Source organism: Carassius gibelio, chromosome A1 (genome assembly GCF_023724105.1).
Source record: "Carassius gibelio isolate Cgi1373 ecotype wild population from Czech Republic chromosome A1, carGib1.2-hapl.c, whole genome shotgun sequence".
Classification (NCBI taxonomy): Eukaryota; Metazoa; Chordata; class Actinopteri; order Cypriniformes; family Cyprinidae; genus Carassius; species Carassius gibelio.
In genome coordinates this window covers 17,376,390-17,401,372 of record NC_068371.1, presented here as the reverse complement: position 1 = coordinate 17,401,372, position 24,983 = coordinate 17,376,390, and the positions used below count along the sequence as shown (strand labels likewise).

Here is a 24,983-nt window from a genome sequence, read left to right as displayed (position 1 = left end):
TCCAATGTTCACATTAGTGCTAAACAGATGTGTTTATTATTATTGTTTTGTTTGTTTTTTACATGTAGATTATTCTTAAACTTCAGTATTACTGTATTTTCCAGAAGAAGAAAAAATCTAAATTGCATAAAAAAAAAAAAAGTTGCATCGGTATCAGTCAGATTTTATTATCAGATTTCATTCAGAAATAATGTAAAATACTTGTAAATAAAATGAAACATCTCAGAGACTATAAATATGTATTTTAGTTCCACTTACTTAACAGCAAACTTTTACATTTAACCATATTCAGAACCATTGGTGGTTTCTCCATTACGCACCACCAAAGGAAAGGGAAGGATTTTTTTTCTTTCACATTCAACCACAGTGTTACGCTAGCTTTCACTATTCTAGACTGTTTGTTCTGCCTTTAAATAGACCAATCAGCGTCGAGTCGTGTTTTGTGTAGTAGCGCCCCTTTTTGGGCGATTTCTGTCAAACTGAGAATCGCCTCGAGTGCTCTCATAGACTTCCATTAAAAAAAATGTTTTTTCGAACTGCAGGCACTGCAATGCAATCTCAATGAGTTCCGGGAGGGCTCGCCCTAACGTGCTTTCGTCATTGTGCGTAACCTTAACTTGTGCAACGACTGGTGGAAACAGTGACATCCAATAATATTTAAAAACTATTTTGAATTTTAACAACAACAAAAAAAATGAAAAACTACTTTAATATCTTTATCAATGGCGAACATTACCTCCATAAAGGTTATAAAAACATCATCAAAGTAGTCCATGAGACATCAGAGGATCCGTTAGAATTTGTTGAAGCATCGAAAATATATGTTGGTCAAAAAATAACAAAAACTATGACTTTAATTATTGTCTTCTCTTCTGTGTCTGTTGTGAGCACGTCCGGTTGTCCGGTTCACGAACAAATAATTCGATTTAACCGGATCTTCTTGAACCAGTTCACCAAATCGAACTGAATCATTTTAAACGGTTTGCATCTCCAATAAGCATTAATTCGCAAATGACTTAAGCTGTTAAATTTTTTAATGTGGCTGGCACTCCCTCTGAGTTAAAATAAACCAATATCTCGGAGTAATTCATTTACTCAAACAGTTTACTTCCAGAAAACATTGTCTGTGAACACAATCCACCGTGCCATTTGCTGTTACCTGCTAAAACTCTATAGGTCTAAAAAGAAGCCATATCTAAACATGATCCAGAAGCGCAGGCATTTTCTCTGGGCCAAGGCCAGAGGTCATTTAAAGTGGACTGTGGCTAAATGGAAAACTGTGGTCAGATGAATCAAAATTTGAAGGTTTTTTTTTTTGGAAAAATGGGACGCCATGTCATCTGGACTAAAGAGGACAAGGACAATCCAACTTTTTTGGAATCGGGTTTGTAATTTGTAAAAGATGATTCAAATGCGGGTTTTAGGTAGTGTAGAGTAGCGCTTGTTGTGTGTTGTTTCTCCAATCACAAATGCAGACATGGTTTTATGTTTACGCGGCGTGATACACAACATGTAAAAAGACAGTATAAGTCTTTATAATCGGTAATTATGTCCCCACTGGATGCAACAAATTCCTCGTTTATTGGTTTTGTCGAGAGATGTCCGGATCAAGGACGAATCGTTCTATTTAACTGGATCTTCTTAGTGAAACAGTCAAATCAGTTCACCAAATCGTGTTGAATCATTTGAAACAGGTCACGTCTCCAGTACACAATTATTCGGTTTATAAAAGTGCCTGACACAGTATGTTAAAGGGATAGTTCACCCAAAAATGAAAATTATGTCATAATAACTCACCCTCATGTCGTTCCAAACCAGTAAGACCTCCGTTTACCTTTGGAACACAGTTTAAGATATTTTAGATTGGTCCGAGAGATCTCAGTCCCTCCATTTAAGCTGTGTGTACAAACTGAACCAGTTAGTTAGTTTACTACATTATGGATGATGAAGGAAATTTGGTCTTTGTGTACCTCATTTTTATAATCCTGTGGAACAGGAAGTTGTGGCTGGATAATTTCATGCTCTTAGTCACCCTGATGTGCTAAAAACTGTAAACATGAATGGGAATTTACTTCAGAGATGTTTTCCGCATAAGAATTTCTAGGGGTGCTAATAATTGTGGCCAACATGCATTAGAGAAAAACATTTATTTCACAATGTGAGTTTCCCCATTTCAATTGTTTTTCAATTGTTTTACTTCAATTAAATGTTTTAATTTTGTGAATTTTTTTAAAGAAAGATCAACAAGATAAATAATGCAGATTTATTTTCACAGATGCCTTTGCTCATATTTACCAAGGGTGCCAATAGTAGTGGAGGGCAATGTGTGTATGTGTATGTGTGTGTGTGTGTGTGTGTGTGTGTGTGTGTGTGTGTGTATATATATATATATATATATATATATATATATATATATATATATATATATATATATATAATGAGAAAAAAAACCACAAAACAAAATTAACTTTTACAAATATAAAAATAAAAACTGATTCAAAATATGAATAAAACTATAACAGTATCTCAATGATACTAAAACGACTCTGATACGTATTTCAAATAAATATGACATCAGTAAGATCAAACATGAACACACAAAGCCATTGAGAAGAAGCTTCACATTGAAAGCATGATATTTTAATTTCAGTAAACTCAAAATAAGGTATTGAGAGTGATGAGGTGTTCACGAGGAGAGACGTCATAAGAATCATTGGCTGTTCATGATGTTTATGTTCTGCTGGTTCAGTTGGAAGCCTTTAATATGAAAATAGATCATATCTGAGCTTTCAGGTGTTTACAGTTAAAACAAACACTTGTGGTTTCTCACTATAACACTTTCCACACCCTACAACACACAACATTCACAGGCAGCCATGCAGATCTCTGCTTTAAATAATGCAGCAGTACTAGTAGTGATGATCTTCTCTAATATTTTGCTGCTTTGAGGTTTTGGGGTGCCAGCATTAGTCTGTGCAGTGTTTCCCATACCTTGATTTATTTGTGGTAGCCTGCCACAATATCAAAATTGACCACCACAAACAGATTTTACACAAGATTTTGACTTTGTTGAATAAACATGAGCACTGCACATTTCAAAATCTAAATGTGTTGTGGGTGTTTTTATATTGACGTTTATGCATTTTAGACACTTTTATCCAAAGCCACTTACAGTGCATTCAGGCTATACACTTTTTTACCAGTATGTGTGTTCCCTGGGAACTGAACCCATGACCTTTTGCGCTGCTAATGCAATGCTCTACCACTTTTTACACAGCAAAAACCCAGAGCAGAGTTGTAAATGTGAACTCATATATATTATTATATTATTATAATATACTTATTATATATATATATATTTCCCCCAGGGGAAGTGCTCCCACACATAGAGTGTAAGTCAGTGGGAAACACTGCTGTGGTTTACCGCGTGAAAGTGTCCACACCCTGCGCAGTGATCTGTGTGTTTCCTGAGGGTTTAGTGTTCGTGTTGTTAGACATGACAGCCGGTTTCTATGGCCTCGTTTACACTGCCTGCTAAATGTGATCCAATTCCAATTTTTTTGCTCTTATGTGACACAGATCTGTTCTATGACATTGTAAACAGGGAAAAACCACATGCATTCTCTGCGGTTTATGTTATATGTGACCGGTGCTGGCTAAATTAGTGTAAATTTGCATGGGCTGTTTTGAGCTACAGACAAAAAAAAAAAAATTAAATGTATTATAATCCATAGTTCTCACACTGACTTTCATTCGAAGTGCATGCATATAACGGCACTTCTATTTCCCGATAAATACACACATACATGTATACAGAATTACAGTATTTCAGAATTCACACAAACATAATCTGCTCTTTCTTCAGTGAATGCTGTTGGGGGAAAAAATCTGATGTATACATTGTTGGGTAGTGCTGGGCGGTTTGACCAAAAGGTTTTTGTTTTACCGGTTTTCCGGTTTATGACAGTTTTTTTTTTTTTTTTTTCGTTTTTTTTTTTTTTTTTTTTTATGCATAATCAGGTGTACAATGCATTTTCTGCTGGTTGATATTCCAACACGTGCTTGCGGCTAAGATGAGGGAGCAAATTGCTTGTGTTGCCACCTCTAGCGACAATTTTAGCCCGACAGCACATGCATAAAATGGATGTTTTTTCGACGTCGGATTTTTGGAAACCAAAAAACCTCCAAACAACAGACCCTGCTCCTCTTTTTGGCTGCAACGCTTGTTTCACACATACTCCACAACACGGACTCATTGTGCTTTCACACAGGACGCGTAGCCTAGAAAGAAAAAAAAAATGCATTACGTTTATCATTTTATATCTTAATATAAAATGATAAAGGTAATGCATACAATTATAAAAGTAATGCATTTTTTGTTTCTTTCTAGGCTACTTGTACTGTTTTTTTTTTTGCATCTGTTCTTATGCAAATAGCAAAAGATAAAAAAAAATAGATGTATTGTGATTATTAATATAATAATTAATAATGAGAAAAGATAGAGGACTTCATTATCGACTTCAAATGGGTGACTCAGTAATTTTTTGTCTGTTTCCAACAAATCATTATAAATCATAAATCATTTTGAAGGTCTTTTAATGGAGAATTTCATTTCCCCCCCTAATTTTTTTTCTTTTCTTTTTTCTTTTTTTCTTAATTGCTCATTGTGACTCGTTTTGTCAGCACAAGTCACATTATTTTCATGAGGAAGCACATGTGCAGGCGGTAAATTACAATAATGCATGCACGATGTTCAGGCGGTATGGCAAGTGTAAACACATGAATCGGATATGGGTCACAATTGAAAGAACGTGTAAACGGACAGCCAAAAACATCGGATATAGGCAACATCAGAATTGGACATCAAGACCTGCAGTGTAAACGAGGCCTCTGTTTCTGGACTGCATAAGTTACACACACACACACACACACATGAATGCAGCTCTTAGGACAACAAGACAAGAGTGTGATTGATTGTGAGACACACAATCCGCTCCATTCATCATGCAGCCCTCGCAGCCACAGTCTTTCCACCCACACTGGACACACATCTTCATCATCATCATCATCAGCTCAGTGTGAGATAAACATCCTCATCAGACGTGCATTGTTCACTCATGATCAAACAGGACGTGTGTCTCTGGAGGATCCGTCTGTATTCACAGAAACGTGTCTGTTTAACTGACCCTCCTTGTCATTTAACCATGTCTAACCTGGTCAGTCAAGCAGTCTGTTGTAAAAATATGTTTAACCAATTCAAGACAACTGTTTTGATTTATTTCTTTTTCATATAACTAATCAACTTAACCTCAACTACAACATGATTTAAGCAACTTTCTCTTATTGTTTTTTAATTTCCATTTAGTTTTTAGTAATTGAACTTAAAATCGATGTCATTTCAATTAGTTGGATGTAACTACAACATAGTTCAAGTAACATTTTCTGTTAAAAACCTGCAAAACATCTGGTTAATGAAAGTTCTATTCGGTGTAAATGTAGAACAGATTCACTTGTTAAATATCATTGAAGAAAATATGCATGAAATATGAAGGTGAATACTGTACAAACTTGTCTTAAACATATGTCCAGATGTTCTGTTTCAAATGTAGACATTCAGTTTAAGAGGTCAACTCATAGAGTCAAGGCGATTCAAACTGGCAGTATAACAGGCGATTATTAACATGAAATATCAAACATACAGTAGTAGTTCTTCACTGTTTTTTGCGCTTGTGTCTCACATCTTTTGCAGCATCTTGCACATGAAACAGCTTTTTCAAAACCTAGCCTTTTTTAGTTTTTCAGCACAAATTCCTCAGTTTAAAAAAATATATACATTTGAATGAATTGCTCAAATCTGAACCCCCCCCAGCCCTCATGTTATAAATATCTGCTTATGTAGTGATCAGTGTTTCATCTCACAGGTGACAAAACCGCTGAGCTACACCAAACGACAGTTCGACGTGGAAGAGGATGACGTGGACAAACTTGCGCTTAAGTGAGTGTGTGTGTGTGTTATTGTGTGTGTACCTGGTGTTCCCTATAAAGTGGGGGCCAAATGGGATACAAAATATAGTTGTACAGTTGTATGAGAACCATCAAAAATGGAGAGTCCCCATAAACCACATTTACAAACGTGTGAGTGGATGTGTGATTCTCAGATGCAGTCTGTATTTGTAATTCAGCATCTTTGCGCATCATGTGCTTTGATGTGAAGTTTATATTCGCAGCAGTCTAATAAGGAATGCTGTTTGTAAACCGCATCAGATTCATGAGGACATGCAGTGACTGCAGCAGCTGTGCAGTATTATCATAGGAACTGAATGCTCAGCATGTAACGATTCGTTACTGATAATGGCAGAGACCTAGTTCTTCATCTAAGTTTCTTTTGTGATATGACTGAGGTGTTGTTGTTTTACTCAGTGAGGATGTTATTCCCACACTGTACATTTACAGAAATGGGAATGTGTTTCATTAACGGTGTTATTTTAGTCTGATTGAGAGGCTGTAATAGTTTATAGTTAAAGTTTTTGATTTCTTTTTTGTCTACATACTGTATTTTTTATTTTTTACTGTTATTTTAGTACATCATGAAAATGTATTTTATTTTTATTTTTATTATTTTCAAGTAAAAATCTTTTTGTGTGTATTTGTTTTAGGTTTTTGTAACAATAGCCCGATTCAGACAGTAATTGTTTCTCATGGGGACATAAGCGATTTTCAACATTTACAGGGGTCGGTCTGATTTTATTGCGTCTGAATCCATATGTGGATGTTTTTCACCCACCACCCACAAAAAATCCCTGGATGAATTACCTAGAGTGGCAACTGTTAAGAATCAATAAGAAAAAAAACTTGAGCAGCACGTAAACATTTGAAATCGGTTATTATTATGCCAACAAAGGTATGCAATACAATTTAAAAATATGTATAACATAGGCCTACAATTACATACATAAAAATCTAAGACAACAGCTTTATGTTTACCTTATGTGTGAGTTGCCTTAGCATATTTCTGCTAATCTCCACATTTTTTATGACATCTATCATTTCGAGGGAGATAAAATGCAAGATAGAAAACCATTTCAACTATACTGCATCTGTTTTCCATTTTTTAAATAGATTTAAATAATCAAATAATAAATGGGATATTATTAAATAGGAAAATGATATGAATATATGATATGTCACGAGAGCAGCACGTTCCCGGGTTCATAGGATCACAGAACTGACTTCTCCACTGTGAATGGATCGCCATCTGAATCCATGAGTTTCATCTCTCAGGTGCCATGAAAATGTATTTTTACAGATGTCCACATGAGAAACAATTACTGTTTGAATAGGGCTAATCACAACCTGGTCATTAAATATCCTCAAAATTAAAACTAAACCAAAAAGAAAGACAGAAATATTGTTATTTTCGTCTTATTTATGTTCTATTTTTTATTTTGAATTAGCTTTTATTTTTTGATATTCAGCATATATATAGTAGGGTTGGGCTGAGAGATGATGCCTTCATCAGTTGCTGATGGCTGACAGACATCACAATGTTGAGCCGACATCATGACAAATATAATATAAATAAATAAAAATTCTATAATAAACTATAAAATATTTAGTTCATGTTAATGCCTTGGCAGTGGGAAATAGCTTTGGTTTTATATTTAATTTGATTACATTGATGTTATAAGTTGAGATTTACAAAAAATATTTTACCTGCTGCTATTTAAAATGAATACTGCTGCAAAAAAAGCACCATATTTGTTTAAAGTGTTTTAGTTGGCCAACACTAATATATAAATAATAGTTTTAATTCACATTTACATCATGGATGCTAGTGAATAAGTGTAAACTCTGTTCTCAGGGTGGATCTGTGGACCGCCAGCAATCTAAAGTTCGGAGACGAGTTTCTCGGAGAGGTACGGGTGCCGTTGAAGGTCCTAGGACAGTCTGGTGTTCATGATGCATGGTACGACTCTCTTCATGCATGTTCTGCCTGAAGCAGCTCGTGTTTTGTGTTCTTGAGCTCATCATCTGCTCCGCCGTCTCTTTCAGGTACTTCCTGCAGCCAAGAGATAACGGCAATAAATCAGTGAAGGCGGATGAGCTGGGCTCGTTACGACTCAACATCATTTACACGGAGGACCATGTGTTCCCCACAGAGCATTATAACCCGCTCCGAGACCTGCTGCTGCTGCAGTCCGCACATATCGAGGTCAGTGAGCTCACGCGTGTCTGCTGCTCTTCATCGAGTTAGTTCTGTTGAAGTGTGTTGAGTATCTATTTACTCTTACCAATTCTGAGGTACTACATTATAATATAAACAAATATTATAATAACTAATTTAATAAATAAAATGTATAAAAAATGTAATATTTTCCATCTTTATTTTGTATTTTTAATTTTAGTAATTTTATCATCTGCTTCTGCCATTTTTATTATAATTTTTATTTATATATATCATTAATTAATTCAATAATTTTTCAATCAGTTTTAGTAGGTTTAGTATTTACACGTATTGTATTTCAGTTCATTGCCAAGGCAACATTTCAAATTTCATAATTTTTTTTTTTTATTTCAATTTGATTTGAATTACTTCAATTTCAGTTATTTTTCATAGTTTCAGTTTTAGTAAAAAAAACAACAACACAGTAATTTTTTATTTTATTTTTGATCTTCATTCAGGCTTCAAATGAGTCAAACGTAAAATAATACATAGTTAATTTGTAACTAGTCATTTTAATTCTTCAACTTATTGCATTTCAGTCAAGACAACACTAATATGTATCTATATTTTTTGTTTCAGCTTGATTTCACTCACCTGATTAAATAATTTTTAGTTTTATAGCATTATTGATCAACTGTGTTTGTGTGCAGCCCGTCTCTGCGTCTGCGGCTCACATCTTGGGCGAGGTGTGCCGTGAGAAGCAGGAAGCCGCTGTCCCGCTGGTGCGACTCTTCCTGCACTATGGCAAAATCGTGCCTTTCCTCAGTGCCATTGCCCACGCAGAGATCAACCGCACACAGTGAGTACAAACACATGTCACCTGCGCTCAAACGCCTCTACCTCACGTTCCTCACGATGTTCCTCCCGTCCCTCCAGGGATCCCAACACCATATTCCGGGGAAACTCACTGACGTCCAAATGCATTGATGAGACCATGAAGCTGGCGGGGATGCATTACCTGCGGGTCACACTCAAACCCATCATTGATGAAGTGAGTCTGGTCTCAGTGTCCTCTCTATTATAACTGAGTCTGATCGTGAGCACTGCGTTCACTGTTGTTTGCGTGTAGATCTGCACGGACCACAAACCTTGTGAGATCGACCCCGTCAAGCTGAAGGAGTCTGAGAACTTAGACACAAACAGGGTGAGTCTGTCTGGATCTGGGCACAAACCTGATAACTAAAGCCATCAGTCTGATATCAGCTGACGTGTGTCTGTGTCCTCAGGAAAACCTGCGGCAGTACGTGGACCGGATCTTTAACGTCATCACCAGCTCGGGTGTGAGCTGTCCCACCGTCATGTGTGACATCTTCTTTTCACTGCGGGAGTCTGCCGCCTCACGCTTTCAGGGTAAATGCTCACACACCGTTAGATCTGACAGCTCTGTACTCTGCCATTTAAAAAAACTCACTTCTCGTTTGCATTCAAGTGGATTAAGGTCTCTTTTTGGTTCATTTTGTCATTATATTTTAGTTTAAGTTTTGGTAATTTTTCTGTTATTTTAATAAAAATGTTCTTTCAGTTTTATTAATTTTAGTTTTATTATATTTCAGTTTATTGCCAAGAAAGCATTTCTAATTTCAGTTTTCTGTCTAATATTTCAATTAATTAATTAAGAATTTGGAATTTAGTCATTTGTGTCTAGGTTTTTTTATGTCTTGTCTGTATGGTTTTATTCATTTTTTATATGTCTATTTTCATTTTACATTTAGCTGAATATATTTCAGTACTTCGGATTAAACTAAAGTAAAACACTTTTAGTCTTTTAGTCATTTTAGTATTTCAATTCACTGTATTTCAGTTTGTTTCTAATTTTTAGTTTTGTGATTTCTAAATATTGTAATTTCTATGTTTTTCATCTAATATCTATTGTATTTCAGCTTGATTTCAATTACCAAAAATTATTTTTAATAGTTTTTGTTAACAATAACAATTCTTAAAGATCAAGCAATTATTTTTAATTAACATTTATTTTTATCTTTTCAGTTGTAATATTACTTTTTATTTAAGTTTTAGTCATTTTGTTATTTGTTTGCTGCAAATATTTAAATATTTCTAAATAGGAATAATGAATCTTTCTTTCAGTTTTTGTTTTAATAATTTTGTACTTCAGCTTGTTTTTCAGTTTGCGTTTATAATTTGTCATTTAGTTTTTTTATCTAATATACACACACACACACACACGAACACACACACACACATATATATATAGCTTGATTTCAATTAAGCAAAACTGATTGTTTAAATGATTTTAGTTTTATAGTTTTATCTTGATTTTCTTGGAATGAGGTTAGCAGTAATAAGCGTCCCGTAACCAAGCATTTGTTTCTCTGTATACTTGTTGTGTTCAAGCCAGCTTCCTGTTTGTTTTTGCTGCTGTGTTGAGCCGTCAGTGTTATACTGCCACCATGCTTCAGATCACAGATGAGCACTGCAGAGAGCAGGACTGTTGTTTTAGTTAAGTCTCAGTCAGAGATCTGTGGTGATGATGAGGATGATGTGTTTTCACAGACGACCCGGATGTGCGCTACACGGCTGTCAGCAGTTTCATCTTCCTCCGTTTCTTCGCCCCTGCTATCTTGTCACCGAACCTCTTCCATCTGCGTCCACATCACCCGGTGTGTACAGCCTCCTCTCTGTCCAGCTCTGCTTCTTTATCATGATCCAATGTTTTATTTTGATCTACTTTGTCACTGTAAAGGATCCGTGCACGTCTCGGACACTGACCCTCATTTCCAAAACCATCCAAACACTGGGAAGCCTGGCCAAGTCCAAATCTGTAAGTGAAAATTATCAATAGTTTATTTACTGTTACAACTATTATTTATAATATTAAAACATTGTAACTATAATTAATACACACTGTAAGAAAGTTGTGATGAAGTCACTTATTTTAGTATTGTTTATATACTATCATAATATTTATTAATATATGACTTAGCTTTTATTTTTATAATTTCCGTTTTTTTAATATAGTTTTAGTAATTGTATAACATGTTTTTGTCATTTTAGTTTTTATACATATTCTACATAGCTTTAATTAATTATTCATTCGGTTTTAGGTTTCAGTCATTTGATGTGCTTTTCTTATTTTTATTCATTTTTATGTATTTCTTTATCCACCTTTTTCTTGAGCATGAAAGTCTCACCCAAGTGGAACAATGCTTTACATTTCCAGTCTCTGGTGTCTAGTCAAATTAACGTATTTTTATTGATAATATAGCGTTAAACCTATGAAAATGAAAAGCACATGGTGCCATATTTTCATCACTTGACTCTGACAGTGTTGCAATGACCTGAGTTTTAGTTTTGGTAAGTTCATTATTTTTTTTTTGTTATTTTAATGAATTTTTTTTGAATATTTTATGTAATATTTATATTTTATTTCTTGATTTACATTACCAAAAACAAAGCATTATTTTTAAAAGTGGATAATGTCAGCTCATAACGAGGCTGAACAGAAAGTGCAGGACAAAGACACATTTTAGCATAATAATATGTAGATTCAATGTTTTTTGACCTCCATAGCTCTTTAAAATGTATTGATGATGACATGCAGACTGATATCTGATGAAAAACTCCTGGGAACAGAAATCCTCCTCTCTGTGATAATGAATGCTCCTGTCTCTCTGACAGGCCAATTTCAAAGAGTCCTACATGGCTGCCTTCTACGACTACTTCAACGAGCAGAAGTACGCCGATGCAGTAAAGAACGTGAGTGGCTCGTGTCTATCATACTGTATATCTCAGAGATCTCTGCTTCAGTATGTGTTCTGATGTGTTCTGTCTGTGTCGCAGTTCCTGGATCTGATCTCGTCCTCGGCCCACTGGGATCAGAAGATCATTGAGACGCCCATCATGCTGAAGGAAGGGTGAGAGACGCTCAAACGGCCGTCATGTGTCACTGTATCAGTGTGAGACATGAATACAAATCAGCGTGTGTGTTTGTGTTTCTCTGCTGGACGCAGGAGTGTTAAACTCGTTATTAAAAGGTTTGATGCCAAAGGTTCTGGCAGGTAAGATGCCGTTGTGACCTTTGACCCTTAATACATGACCCCGTGACCCCCATCATAGCCTCCTCAGTATCTGAGACAGGATAAGAAACACTATCCATGTGTTTGCTGTTCTCCTGATGTTCCTGCTGGACTCTCCCTTCCCTGTTAGTGAGCACAGACACACAGACCCTTTCTAGTGTGCAAACCCTTCAGAGAACATGAGACCGTCTGCAAACTCACTAGTTGCTATAAAATAGTGATGTCCGGTTTGCGAATGAATCATTCTGTTGTTTCACCAAATCGAACTGAATCGTTTTAAACGGTTCGCATCTCTAATACGCATTAATCCACAAATGACTTAAGCTTTTGACTTTTTTAATGTGTCTGACACTCCCTCTGAGTTCAAACAAACCAATATCCCGGAGTAATTCGTTTACTCAAACAGTAAACTGACTGAACTGCTGTGAAGAGAGAACTGAAGATGAACACCGAGCCGAGCCAGATAACGAATGAAAGATTGACTCGTTCTCGAGTCAAGAACAGTTTCTTTCGGACGCGTCCGAATTGAGAACCGATGAGCTGATTCTCGTTCCCGAGTCAAGAACCGGTTCCATCAGTTTTCGGATCACCAGTACACTGAACCGAGAACTGTTTCTGTCGGACGAGTCCGATTCGAGAAACGAGGAGCTGATGATACTGCGCAGGCGTGTAATTTTTCAAGAGGACGAAATGCATATCAAAGTATTTTGTTAAACATCAGAAAGTGTGATAAAATAACTTTTTTTTTTAACTTTTATTTAGCTTAACTTTATTTTTTTTCAAAGATGAATGTATCTAATCTGTGTATTTTATTAAATTGTAGATTATGCGCATGTGTGATTCAGCGTGAAGCAGACTGACACTGAGCGCGTCTGAACTGATTCTTTTGGTGATTGATTCTGAACTGATCCTGTGCTAATGTTATGAGCGCGGGTAAACCGAAGGCTTGAATCAAGGGCAATCTGGCTAAACGTAAATTCATTTAATAACAAATATATCGCAATGGATTATGTATAGTAAGTGGATCATGGTTTCTGCGCTGATGACACCTAATTTATTTACTTTATATCTTCAAGACTTAAATACTCATATGCACATTATTGCTGTTACTGTATTTGGGTGCGTTGTTGCAAAATTTAATTGTAAACTTTTCATGATTATGAGGTTTTTAACTGATTCAAGTTATGATTGACTTTATATATTTGAATGTTTGATAGACTTGACGCCATTACGTAGAGCGTAAAAGAACCGGTGAACTGTTTTTTTCAACTGGTTTATTGAATCGAAGAACCAGTTCGCGGAAAAGAACCGGACTTCCCATCACTACTATGAAACAAACCCGGAGCAGCTCAGATCATTTGAGGAGATGTTTGAGCTCATATTGAGATCTCTGTCTTTTGAGCACAATTTGAGACTCTGTTCTCTCTAGAGGAGATTACCGGGGTTTTTCTCAGGAGATGCATCTGAGAAGCAGAATTTTGTTCTCCATTTAGTTTGAATTTGCGAGATGTTAGAAATCTCATCAGAGTTATTTTAGTTTCATAGATTTACTATTATAGTTTTGTTAGCATTTAAAATATTTTTATATGTATATTTTCTTTCATCTTAATTTTAGTTGCATAAAAATGCTGTTGTTGTTGTCATTATTATTGTTTAAAATATGTGTGTATAATTTTTTATAAATTTCAGTTTATTTAACTTCAGTTATTTCAGAACTTCAAGTTAAACTATAAACATTTGTATTAGTTTCCTTTTAAAAATGTCTATCTAGTTTTATTCATTTTTATTTTATTAATTTTAGTTGATTTAGTTTTTGTTATTTTAGTACTACAATTTAAATGAAACAAATGTGAAATGTTGCCTTGCAAACTAGCTGAGATAATTTTTAATATTATAATAATATTTTTATTATATATATATATATATAGAGAGAGAGAGAGAGAGAGAGAGAGAGAGAGATTTTTAAAAGTTTTTTTTTTTTTTTAAATAAAGTAATCAATACAAATCCAAGCAGCTGAGTCCTTAGCCGTCTTCAAGGATCGGCTAAAAATACACCTCTTCCTTCTTTATTTGACCCTCTAACTCTATCACTCTCTATTATATTCTTTAAAAAAAAACTTGCCCCTTTTAGAGTTGCACTTTATTCATTTACCAACTGCTTGTTTTCTCTCAAAATAAAAACAACAGCACTTACTAGCTCTATTTTTTTTATATTATCTGTTCTATTTTCTATTATGTTTTCTTTTTATTCATTATAGAAAAATTAAAACGACAAAAAAAAACCTTACTACACATATACTGCTTTAAGCTAACTAAGACTTGCTTCCATTGTGCTCATTTGTAAGTCGCTTTGGATAAAAGCGTCTGCTAAATGACTAAATGTAAATATAAAGTTTACTTTATTTCAAGTAATGAAAATGTTTCTGATCGTGTTCATTTTAATTAACTATAATAAGCTGTAATGCAGAAATTATACTGTATGTACACAATATTTTACAGGATTTGAAAGTACAAATGTCCATTATTCATTGAGAAGACAGTACTGGAAATAAACGTCAGCGGTTGTTCAACAGGATGTCAGAATAATCCAGTTTAGAGAGAAATAGGATGTTTATTGTGAAAATAATCATTAATATGATTAATGAATACTGTGAGTTGATTATTAATTTCAATCAGATTGTAGTTAGTTTGTGATTGAGGCTGGAGGGAGTCTGAGTGTAGACCTTCACTAAAGTCTTGTTCTCCTCTGACCTTCCAGATTCATGATCAAACGAGCTCAAGGGCGAAACCGCTTCGGTCTGAAGAACTTCAAGAAGAGATGGTTCCGCTTGACCAACCATGAGTTCACCTACCATAAAACCAAAGGTAGTAACGCAAAAGGTTTGTCCCATACTCTCACTACAGGTGTGTGAGGCATCTGCTGTCCCTCTGTGGAGTATTGAAGCACATCCCATTGTGTGTTTGTGAAGGAGAACAACATCAACACTGCTGAATATCAGAATAGCAGTCATAAAAAGAGTGTAAAGAAGGGTAAAAAACATCTTGGTTACATGTGTAACCCTGCGGTTAACGTCAATACTGACATATAGGGTCTCACTTCAGAGCCTCAGTCACCTCTAAGTCGTACAAGAAAGGCCAGTGAACATTGAGAAGTGAAATTTGCATGTCAAGCCACTCCCCCAGACATACAGGTTTGATTCAGATTTGGGCTGAGCAGCCGAGACCTGATCACAGGAATAGATGGAAGTTAATATATATACAAACAGAAAACACTTACTTTAAATTGAAATTATATTTCACAATATTACTCTTTTTATTGTAGTTGGTTTTTTTTTCCGATCAAATAAATGTAGCCTTGGTGAGCAGAGAAGACGTCTTTCAAAAACATAACAAATCATAATTATTCCAAACTTTTGAACAGCATGTGTATTTTTTATTACAAAAGACAGAGACATATGAGGATAGTCATATATAAAATTAGAAAGGTCAGTGTGTTTCTGCTGTTGAGGAGAACGCTGAACAAACACTTACAAATCAAACATTTTCCTGCCAGTACAGCCATTTATACATCTATCTTTAAGTGATCAGTCTGTTTTGTGTTGGTCATTGATGTGTTTGTGTGGGCTGGTGTGGTCATCAGTACTGATGTGTGTCCCTCGTTGTGTCCAGGAGAGGGTGCTCTGTGCAGCATCCCTATTGAGAACATCCTGGCTGTAGAGAGACTAGAGGAAGAGTCCTTCAAAATGAAAAACGTAAGGGAAACTGCTTCAGATTCAAGTTTGATGCATTTCATAGACATCAATAATGTTATCACAGTCACTTCAGCAGTGCATGAGCAGCATCATTGCTTGAACATCTGCATCAGTTCTGTTGTTCTTCCTGCAGATGTTCCAGGTCATCCAGCCAGAGAGGGCGCTCTACATCCAGGCCAATAATTGCGTGGAGGCCCGCGACTGGATCGACATCCTAACCAAGGTCAGTCAGTGTAACCGCAAGCGTCTGAGCACATACCACCCGTCTGCCTTCCTCAACGGACACTGGCTCTGCTGCAAGCTGTCTGCAGACACTGCGCCCGGCTGCACACCCTGCACAGGGTGAGTCTGCACGCATCGGGACCACACTGTTTCTGTTTTTAGGTTTTTAGGAAAAATGTTTTGTTTGACTCAGAGGCCATTCACACAGAATCAGTTTTTGTATTCCATTGCATTGTAAATAAGAGATGTTCCGATACCCTTTTTCTCTTCCCGATACCGATTCCGATACCTGGGCTCAGGGTATCGGCCGATACCGAGTACTGATCCGATACCTGGGTGTGTATCTGTATATACAGCTGTATATACTACTAGCCCTGGGTAAATTGCTAGAATTATTTTATGGTGTGCTTCAGACTTATCCCTTGATAAAACATGAACAAATACGTGGTGAACTACTGTATTTATTACAGTATTTTTATTATCTGACATGAATTTGACAGTAATATTATTTCTTTTCTTAAAGGGGGGGGGGTGAAATGCTCGTTTTCACTCAATATCCTGTTAATCTTGAGTACCTATAAAGTAGTACTGCATCCTTCATAACTCCAAAAAGTCTTTAGTTTTATTATATTCATAAGAGAAAGATAGTCTGTACCGATTTTTCCCGGAAAAACACGACCGGCTGGAGGCGTGACGTGTGGGCGGAGCTATAGAATGACAAGCGCAAGTCGGCTTTTGTGTTGAGAGCATGTGGAAGCTGTGACACCGTGAGGACAAAACCGACCAAAACAAACCATGGCTAACAGTCAGATTCAGCATATATTTATGATCCAGAATCAGATCCAGAGGCTGAAATTGAACAAGAGCAGCATCAGCAATCAGTCTCGTACTGAAACTGTATATATTTGCTTAGCAGTTTTGGAAAATGACTAAGTTCCACTTTGTCGTCTTTTTTTTTTTTTTTAAGCTGTACATGTGGAAAGTGCAGTTTGATGACAACATCGCATGTTGTTTACTTGATGTGCTTACGCGCTGATAGCTAAGTTAACAACACAGAGATATTTGAAGCAGTTTTACTCACCGCCTGCGGTTCCAACACACGATCGTGACCCTTTTTCTTTGGGACTGCATTATCCTTAAGAAATAAACGATGTGCAAATCCAGCGTCAAACTGGGCCTTGTTTGTAAAACAAGCATCTTCGAAATGCAGGGAAAAACAAAAACACTTGCAAAACTCCGTTGATGCTCTGTAAAAATAAACTCCATCCACTGGTCCTTTAATGCTGTTTTTTGTTGCTTTTGGTAATTTGTGCAGGGTTGTATTGCCCTGGCCCCCAAAAACACACTTCTTTTGTGACATTTCGCGACGCTCTCGCTCTGATCAGTGAAGTCTGTTGTGCTCTCAGTGCTCTGCTATACGGGAGTGCACGCTCTTCCGGCAGAAGTGCCTTAGGACCCATATAAGGAAATCCCGCTCCATCTAACGTCACACAGAGCCATACTCGAAAAAAACTTTCCGAAACTTGTGACAAACCGGTATTTTTGGAACAGAAATACTCCTTCAAACGTACAACTTAATTTTTGAAACTTTGTCCATGTTTAGCATGGGAATCCAACTCTTTAACAGTGTAAAAAACTCAGTATGCATGAAATAGCATTTCACCCCCCTTTAAGCGACTTCAAATGCAGCCAAAATCTAACACCGCAAACTAAAAAAGGTATTTTAGTTTTACAATATAACTGTATAAAAAAATTCAAACAAATAAGTCTAGGAATATAAAAAATTCTATATTCATCAGATAATCTCTTTACAACAAAAAAGTAAAAAAAACAAGCAACCGTCTAGGCATAATTATTATTATTAATGGAGATGTATTATAACTACATAATAGATTTAGACAGTACATTTACAACAGTAGCTTAATGTATTGTCAATTTACTCGCCATGAAGATCTTTGAGTGTCTGTGTTTATGATATGATAGTTTTCTCAAATGAAATGGTAAATTCTCATGAAGTGACGGTTGATGTGTTCGTATCCTCATATAGTGACACACGACAGAGACTACAAAACAGCAAGCTCCCGCGCATCTGCGGCCGTCTTCCACAAAGATGTAGAATTTGAAGGAGTAATATTTAAATAGTATTTTGCAGTTTAATATTCACAGACACTAGTATTTATTTGGCTACAGTATGGAGCCCTGCGCTTAAACTAACACGAAAGCGAATGAACGCAGCTGCGGGGACAGAATATACTCAAACTTACTACCGGTACTACAGAGAAGCTGGTATCATCACATTTTTACATTTTCAGCAACGACTTGGAAGTGCCAGTACTTAGTGAAGTGCCAGTACTTGTGGCATCCGTAGTCGCCATTTTACTGTCTGGTTTGTCCAGTCTGAAATACTGCTAAACAGCAGACATACTGCTAACCACTGATCTATAATATAAAAGGGGCTTCACTGTCTTTTGGCAGTTTAGAACGCGATGAGGGATCCAGTCATATATAGATCAGTGCTGCCAACGCATTTTCATTTCTTCCTTGCTGCTCTTAACAGGGGTTGCTTGTGGCAACACAGCACAACTTCCTGTCTTTGCATTCTGAGCAGCGAAGAAGAACTGTGCAGCGGTTAGGCAAAGCTAGCGGTCATAACTAGGTCTTGAAAATGATATCGGATCGGTATATGGGTTCATGTACTCGCCGATGGTGATGCCAGAATTTGTTGTGGTATCGGTGATATTTCCGATACTAGTATCGGAATCGGAACAACTCTAGTGTAAATGTGCTAGTCGGACGTGCTTGAATGTTGCACTGATGCCTCATGTCTTTGCACGTGATGATGCTTTCTTGAAGTTAAAAGAGGCATCACCTCTAAAACTATTTGTTTCTAGACCTAGTGTTATTTTTCCATTTAACCTGTGTTTTTAATGCTCTGGTCAGTTTTGTGAACGGAAAACATCCAAAATAAACATTTAAATGTTTCTTTTATTGCACTTAATCTATTTGTGTTTGTAGATTTCAATTACAATCCATATATTTTAAAGAGTTTTCTCTTTTAAGGCTGATTTATACTTCGGCGTCGGGCCTACACTCCGCCTTCCTTTACACCGTAGGCTATGCATCAGTATTTTTTATACTTCTGCGTCGTTGTCCACATTGACATGCACTACACATGCAGACCGCAAGACTGCAGTGTCCACGGGCATTGCTTGTATAACCCACAGACCATGGCAAAAGCTGAAGAAGCGGCTTGTCAGAGAAGCATTATACAGTAGCCTTGACAACGGCAAATAAATATCAAATCATTTAAAATTACAAAAAGGAGACAACAACGGAACAGTAGAAGATGGCATTCTTTCCATTTCCACAAGGACTTGTACAGACCCCGATATACTTCAAACGAAGTCGAAGAACGAACTTATATGACGTAATTTCGAACAAAATCAGGCCAAAACAAAGTTTGTTTTGAGTTCGATTCAGCAGTTCGAAGCGGCTCACCAAAGCGAACTTTCTGAGTTTGTTTGGCTCCTAAACACCTTTCAGATTCCATTGGTCTGTGGTGGTTACACAATCGGTGGGTGTGTTTTGAAATCCGCACCTGTAAGATTGCTCGCTGACAGACTTTAAAGATGTAGAGACAGTATTTCATTTCTAGAAAGAAATAGCAATGAAGCTTGGTGTCGATGACACCAAATGAGTTATGTAAAAAGCGAAGCAGAGGAACATTCGAGACAAGTTTTCCAAAGCCATGAAAAGAATGAAAGGAAAGGGTAAAGATATAAGGTAGCAAGTACCAAATACATGTTTCAAATAAACATTACACCACAGTGCTACTGCTGCTGTTGTTCTTACAACAAGCAAATTTAAAGGGGTAAATGGTAAATGAAATGCCAAATGAACATACAATAATAAACCTTTGTTTTTATCAAAACAATTTATCCAGTTTAATAAAATAAATGAACACTAATAAAAATAAAGCAACAAACTGATTCCAATATTTTTTCCCACATCATGCTAAAGTTTTACAGATGAGCCATTCACACTTCCCATAAAGGACTGATTATGGTTCTTTTGTGTTGCAAATATGATACTTGACTCTGAACTGCTGCTAAACATTATTCTTTTGTCTTTAATATTCTGACCATTGGTGCCCCTCTCACACCTAGATTGCCTACACTTCATCATTTCATCATTGTTGTGTTGTGGGGATACGCACGAGCGTCGTGAGTCATGTTTATATTAATCTACACCCCGCCTCCAGCAGCGCGGGGGTGTCGAAATATTACCGTCGCCCAGTCTTTTCGAACTTCTTTTTGCCCCAAAACAAAGAACGAAAATGAACTTCGTTTGAAGTATATAATGTATACTGAAACTGCTGTATAATGCTATGTAGTATAATAAATGATAAGACAAGACACTTGTTCTTTACTTTGTTTTATTTTATATAAGAATGTGTAACATTAAAATATATTAAAGTGCACATATTAAACTCAAGTACATATGGAGGAAGGGATTCTAGCAGACCAATCACAGCGCTTGCGGTCTGCTCAGAACTGACACGCTGTTAGATTTTTGGAGAGGTGTACAGACTATGAACTTATGGTTTAGGATGTCCGTCTCTGCGTAGGCTACGGCGTATGAGTATGAATCAGCCTTTACATACACCAAACTTTACAGTTGTATTCTGTTTTATTTTATTATTTATACAACATTTAATTCCTAAAAAAATATTAGTTTTTTGTCTGTTGACAGTCTTTTCTGATTCATGGAGTGATAAAAAGAGAAATCCAAATCTCCCTCTGCAAAAAAACGTTAATATGTCGACAAAAATAAACAAGATTTTTGAAAGTGGCTTTATTCAATGTTCAAATGTATGTGCTGGAAATGTATGCGAATTACTGCATATTCAATAAGAGAATAATTCATTTGCATATTTTAACATAACATTTAAGAAATTATCTTAATGTTCCGTGATTTATCAATTAATGAAGTATGGTGACATCTATTAGTTAAACATATGACCATGTCCACCTGCGGTTTAAAACCGGTTCTGTGTTTGTGATTGTTCAGACAGTCTGTGTCTGTTTGTGTCGTTCAGGGGACTTCCTGCCAACATCCAGCTGGACGTGGATGGAGACAGAGAGACGGAGAGGATCTACTCGCTCTACAGCACGTACATGTCCAAACTAGTGAAGATGCAGGGTGAGTGAGAGCCGAGGGAACAAGCTGCCAGTACCACCCCCCCCCCCCCAAAAGCATATAACAAAATGACTAAATCTAAAATAAACTCAAATTAAAAAAAGCTAATTGAAAAATCTGAATAAATACTTTAATACTATATATAAAATACCAAAATAACATTGGTTTAAAATAATTGAATAGTACTTTGACTCATTTATCATCTTTTATTTGTGAAGAATAGTGAGGTATTTCTATGACAGTCAACATGCAGCAGGTTGCAAACACATCTGTCCTGTAATGTGTCTCATCTCTCCATCCAGAGGCCTGTGGCAGTAAGTCGGTGTACGATGGCCCAGAGCAGGAGGAATACTCCACGTTTGTGATCGACGACCCGCAGGAGACGTATAAAACCCTGCGACTCGTCATCTCAGCCGTACAGACACTGGAGCAGCAGCACATGCAGTACAAACGAGACAAGTTCAGGAAAACCAAGTACGGCAGCCAGTAAGTATCACTGGACCACTCATCTGTGACCAGATCAGTTAGTACACATTGTTTCAAAGCAGAAAACCATGATGTTCATGTTTAATCTTAATATCTTCATGTCTTATAGTTGCATTTAGGAGATTAGAACTGAACAGTAATATACTTTGCATTTGTCAACAAAATAGAAAATCAGGCCATTGATATATACTATATATTGCTTTATGCAATTGTATTGCATGTATGCCGATAAAGTTGTTTTTTATATCTGACTTTAAATATAGAGCTGTCCTTAGTTTAAGTTAAATGACTAAAACTAAAACTGAAATAAAGGTAAATAGAAATATAAAAAATGTATAACAACTAACAAAATGACTAAAACTAAAATACAAATAATTTACAGATAAATAGAAATGTATAAAAAGATAAAAGCACAACAAAACTACTAAAACTAAAATACTAATAAAAAATAAACAGAAATATACAAAACAAATAAAATGATAAAGCAAATAAAATTACTAGCGTCAATTAAAGTTAATATAAATATACAAAAATTAAATAAAAAAAAAAAAAAATCTGAAACTATAAACATAAAATCTAATTAAAAATATGAATATATATACTATAATAGTATAAAACTAAATGCCAAAATAAAAACAGTACTTTGACTCATTGATTTACTATAAGTCAAAGTTATTTGTGTCCAGAGGAAGAAAGTTCTGTTCTGATGCATCATGTTTTTGTGTTTACAGGGAACATCCAATCGGTGATCAGAGCTTCCAGTGTTACATTCGCCAGCAATCAGAAAGCTCCACCTACTCCATCTGACCACGCCCACTGCAGACACTGCAACAGTCGCATCTCAAACAGGAAACTCTTGAGTTGTGATTGACCGGAAGGTGGCCACAGATGAAAGCTAAACCTCTGGTGCTTTTATATGATTTTAATCAATCAACATCTTCCCTTGAATAGCGTGGGCTGCCGTGCACTTTATACGTCACACGCACCTGTGGACCATGTAGCTCCGCCTCACGGCATGTTATAACATTTTATGATGTTTTTAAGCTAGGATTCGACCAGATGTCCTCTAGCTGTGGATCATGTTTTTATAAACAGAGTATTGGGCCAAAGGACAGATCCCACAATCCTTTGCTTTGAAAGGGTTTTGAGATGTCAGTGGATGAGACCTGCGGCTGAACCTGATGAACTGTAACCATGTTTTTAACTCGTATAGAAATATCCTGCTCTGTTTCTGCCTGCACTTCCCTTTACTCACCCTTGTGTTGTCGTCACACCAGCTGAAGCAGTGCTGCATTGTGGGAAATGTGTCATGTCGTGTGTGTTAAAGCATGCAGACGTCCTTATGCCAGCCGTTTCCAGCATGTGGCGTGACACTAAACCACTTTCTGATGGTTAGTGGGTCCAGTTGTGTTCAGCATCACATTTCGCTTTTTATACTTTCTGTTGTGTCTCACAGCTTGCTTTGTTTGTGTGTGTGTGTGTGTGTGTGTGTGTGTGTGTCTGTTTAAATCTGAAGCAAGCTTGCGTGAGTGTGTTTCAGTTATTATGATTAATAACTTCCATTTTATCACATCACACTTTATAGAGACATTTCATATGAATGTAATTATTTTGATGCATTTCATGAAATCTGTCAAGATCATGCTTTGCTTATATTTCACCCTAAAATCAAATCTATCTATCTATCTATCTATCTATATATACACACACACACACACACACACATACATTTAAGCTTAAAGAAACTGAAATTCATTTTACAAGCATTAAGAGTTTTTGCATTGCAAATTATTTTACAGTAATGTAAAAAAATAAATATATAGGCAATAGAAAGGAAATAGAAAAAATTGTAAGGTAATTGCACTGAAAAATGCTTTGTACAATTTTGCTAGTAAATTTCACAAACACTTAGAAATACCAAGTAACACTGAATTGAAAGTGAAATTCTAATGTAGAAAAACATCTTGAAAAACATACTCCAATAATCTTTGTTTCCTTTACATCTTCAAAAAAAAAATTTTTATTGGCGAGTTTTTATCGCTCAATTCTGACTTTTTTTCTCATAGTAGTTGCAATTACTTTTTTTCTTCTTTATCCCTTGAGAGAAACAAGCTACCATAGTAAAGTGAAAAATACTGATGCGTTATTTTCTTTATGGAGAAACTTGATTCTTATTTTGGTAGGATTTCAGCGTGAAATATGAGCTGGAGATTGACAGATTCTTCTGCACTTCATTCCGAGTATGGGTCCCCATACTTGGCCACATGTCACTTCACTTTTGTTAGTTTGGTGTTGTATTTTGTTAAAACACGGTTCTTCTGTTTCTGTACATCCCTCAGTGATGCATGTTTCAGTGCTTAGATATTTTAAAACGGCCCCATTTTCCTTCCCAAATGACATGCTGTTTATTTTTATATCACAGAATAATGCTTTTGGAACTCAATCCACACACACAGTGTGAAGTATGCAATAATGTCACCTATAAGTAATTCACCTGTATTTGATCTGTTGAAGGAATTTTGATCTCAGATCCCTAAGAAGGGAGAGTGGTGTTTGTGTGATGTGTGTACAGACCAACCAACCGAATGAGACACGCGTGTTTCTTTTGTCCAAATGAAGGCAATAACAAAGAAATCTGAGTCTTGAGTCTTTATTCTCAAATACTGTTTGCTTTCAAAACAGCTACTCAAAGCACTAAACATAAAGGATGAAAAAATTCTACAGCAAAAACACAAATACAAGTTGTTGTTTTTTTTTCAATGTTAATGGATTTTACTGATCAATTAATGTTTTTTTTTGTTCCATCCAGAGGAATGTTTTATTGTTCAGATGTTGCTCATGAGCTCAGAAGTTTCTCTTCTAAAACCTGTTTGGAGAAATAAAACAGACCACGAGTCACTGGTTCAGCCAGTAAATGTCTAGAGCTATAAAATCAATGCAGATCATTTAATTAGAAATGAGTTTGTATTGAGATCTGAGCAACAAAGAAGCAATGTTTTCTGAAAATAGCATTAACAAAGTAACAATGTAGCAGTGTTGAAAGCTGTTTGTTTATTTATTTCAAAC

The 24,983-nt window shown here is 36.0% G+C and overlaps 1 protein-coding gene across 2 annotated transcripts in view; it reads left to right on the top strand.

Moving 5' to 3' along the window:
- The window catches only part of rasa3 (RAS p21 protein activator 3), a 57,616-nt gene extending 33,065 nt beyond the window's left edge, over positions 1-24,551 (top strand). The window contains exons 8-24 of one of the 2 annotated variants that reach the window (XM_052578483.1): positions 5,922-5,995; positions 7,862-7,966; positions 8,053-8,212; positions 8,875-9,023; positions 9,101-9,215; positions 9,294-9,368; positions 9,451-9,574; positions 10,736-10,842; positions 10,926-11,003; positions 11,861-11,938; positions 12,023-12,096; positions 15,017-15,138; positions 15,928-16,010; positions 16,144-16,352; positions 21,331-21,434; positions 21,734-21,917; positions 22,649-24,551. In XM_052578483.1, coding sequence (XP_052434443.1) covers positions 5,922-5,995; positions 7,862-7,966; positions 8,053-8,212; positions 8,875-9,023; positions 9,101-9,215; positions 9,294-9,368; positions 9,451-9,574; positions 10,736-10,842; positions 10,926-11,003; positions 11,861-11,938; positions 12,023-12,096; positions 15,017-15,138; positions 15,928-16,010; positions 16,144-16,352; positions 21,331-21,434; positions 21,734-21,917; positions 22,649-22,724 — 1,917 coding nt within the window. In that variant the 3' untranslated portion in view covers positions 22,725-24,551. The remainder of the gene's footprint in view (positions 1-5,921; positions 5,996-7,861; positions 7,967-8,052; positions 8,213-8,874; positions 9,024-9,100; positions 9,216-9,293; positions 9,369-9,450; positions 9,575-10,735; positions 10,843-10,925; positions 11,004-11,860; positions 11,939-12,022; positions 12,097-15,016; positions 15,139-15,927; positions 16,011-16,143; positions 16,353-21,330; positions 21,435-21,733; positions 21,918-22,648) is intronic. The other variant, XM_052579315.1, reaches the window with a different exon arrangement.
- The last annotated feature ends 432 nt before the right edge of the window (positions 24,552-24,983 follow it).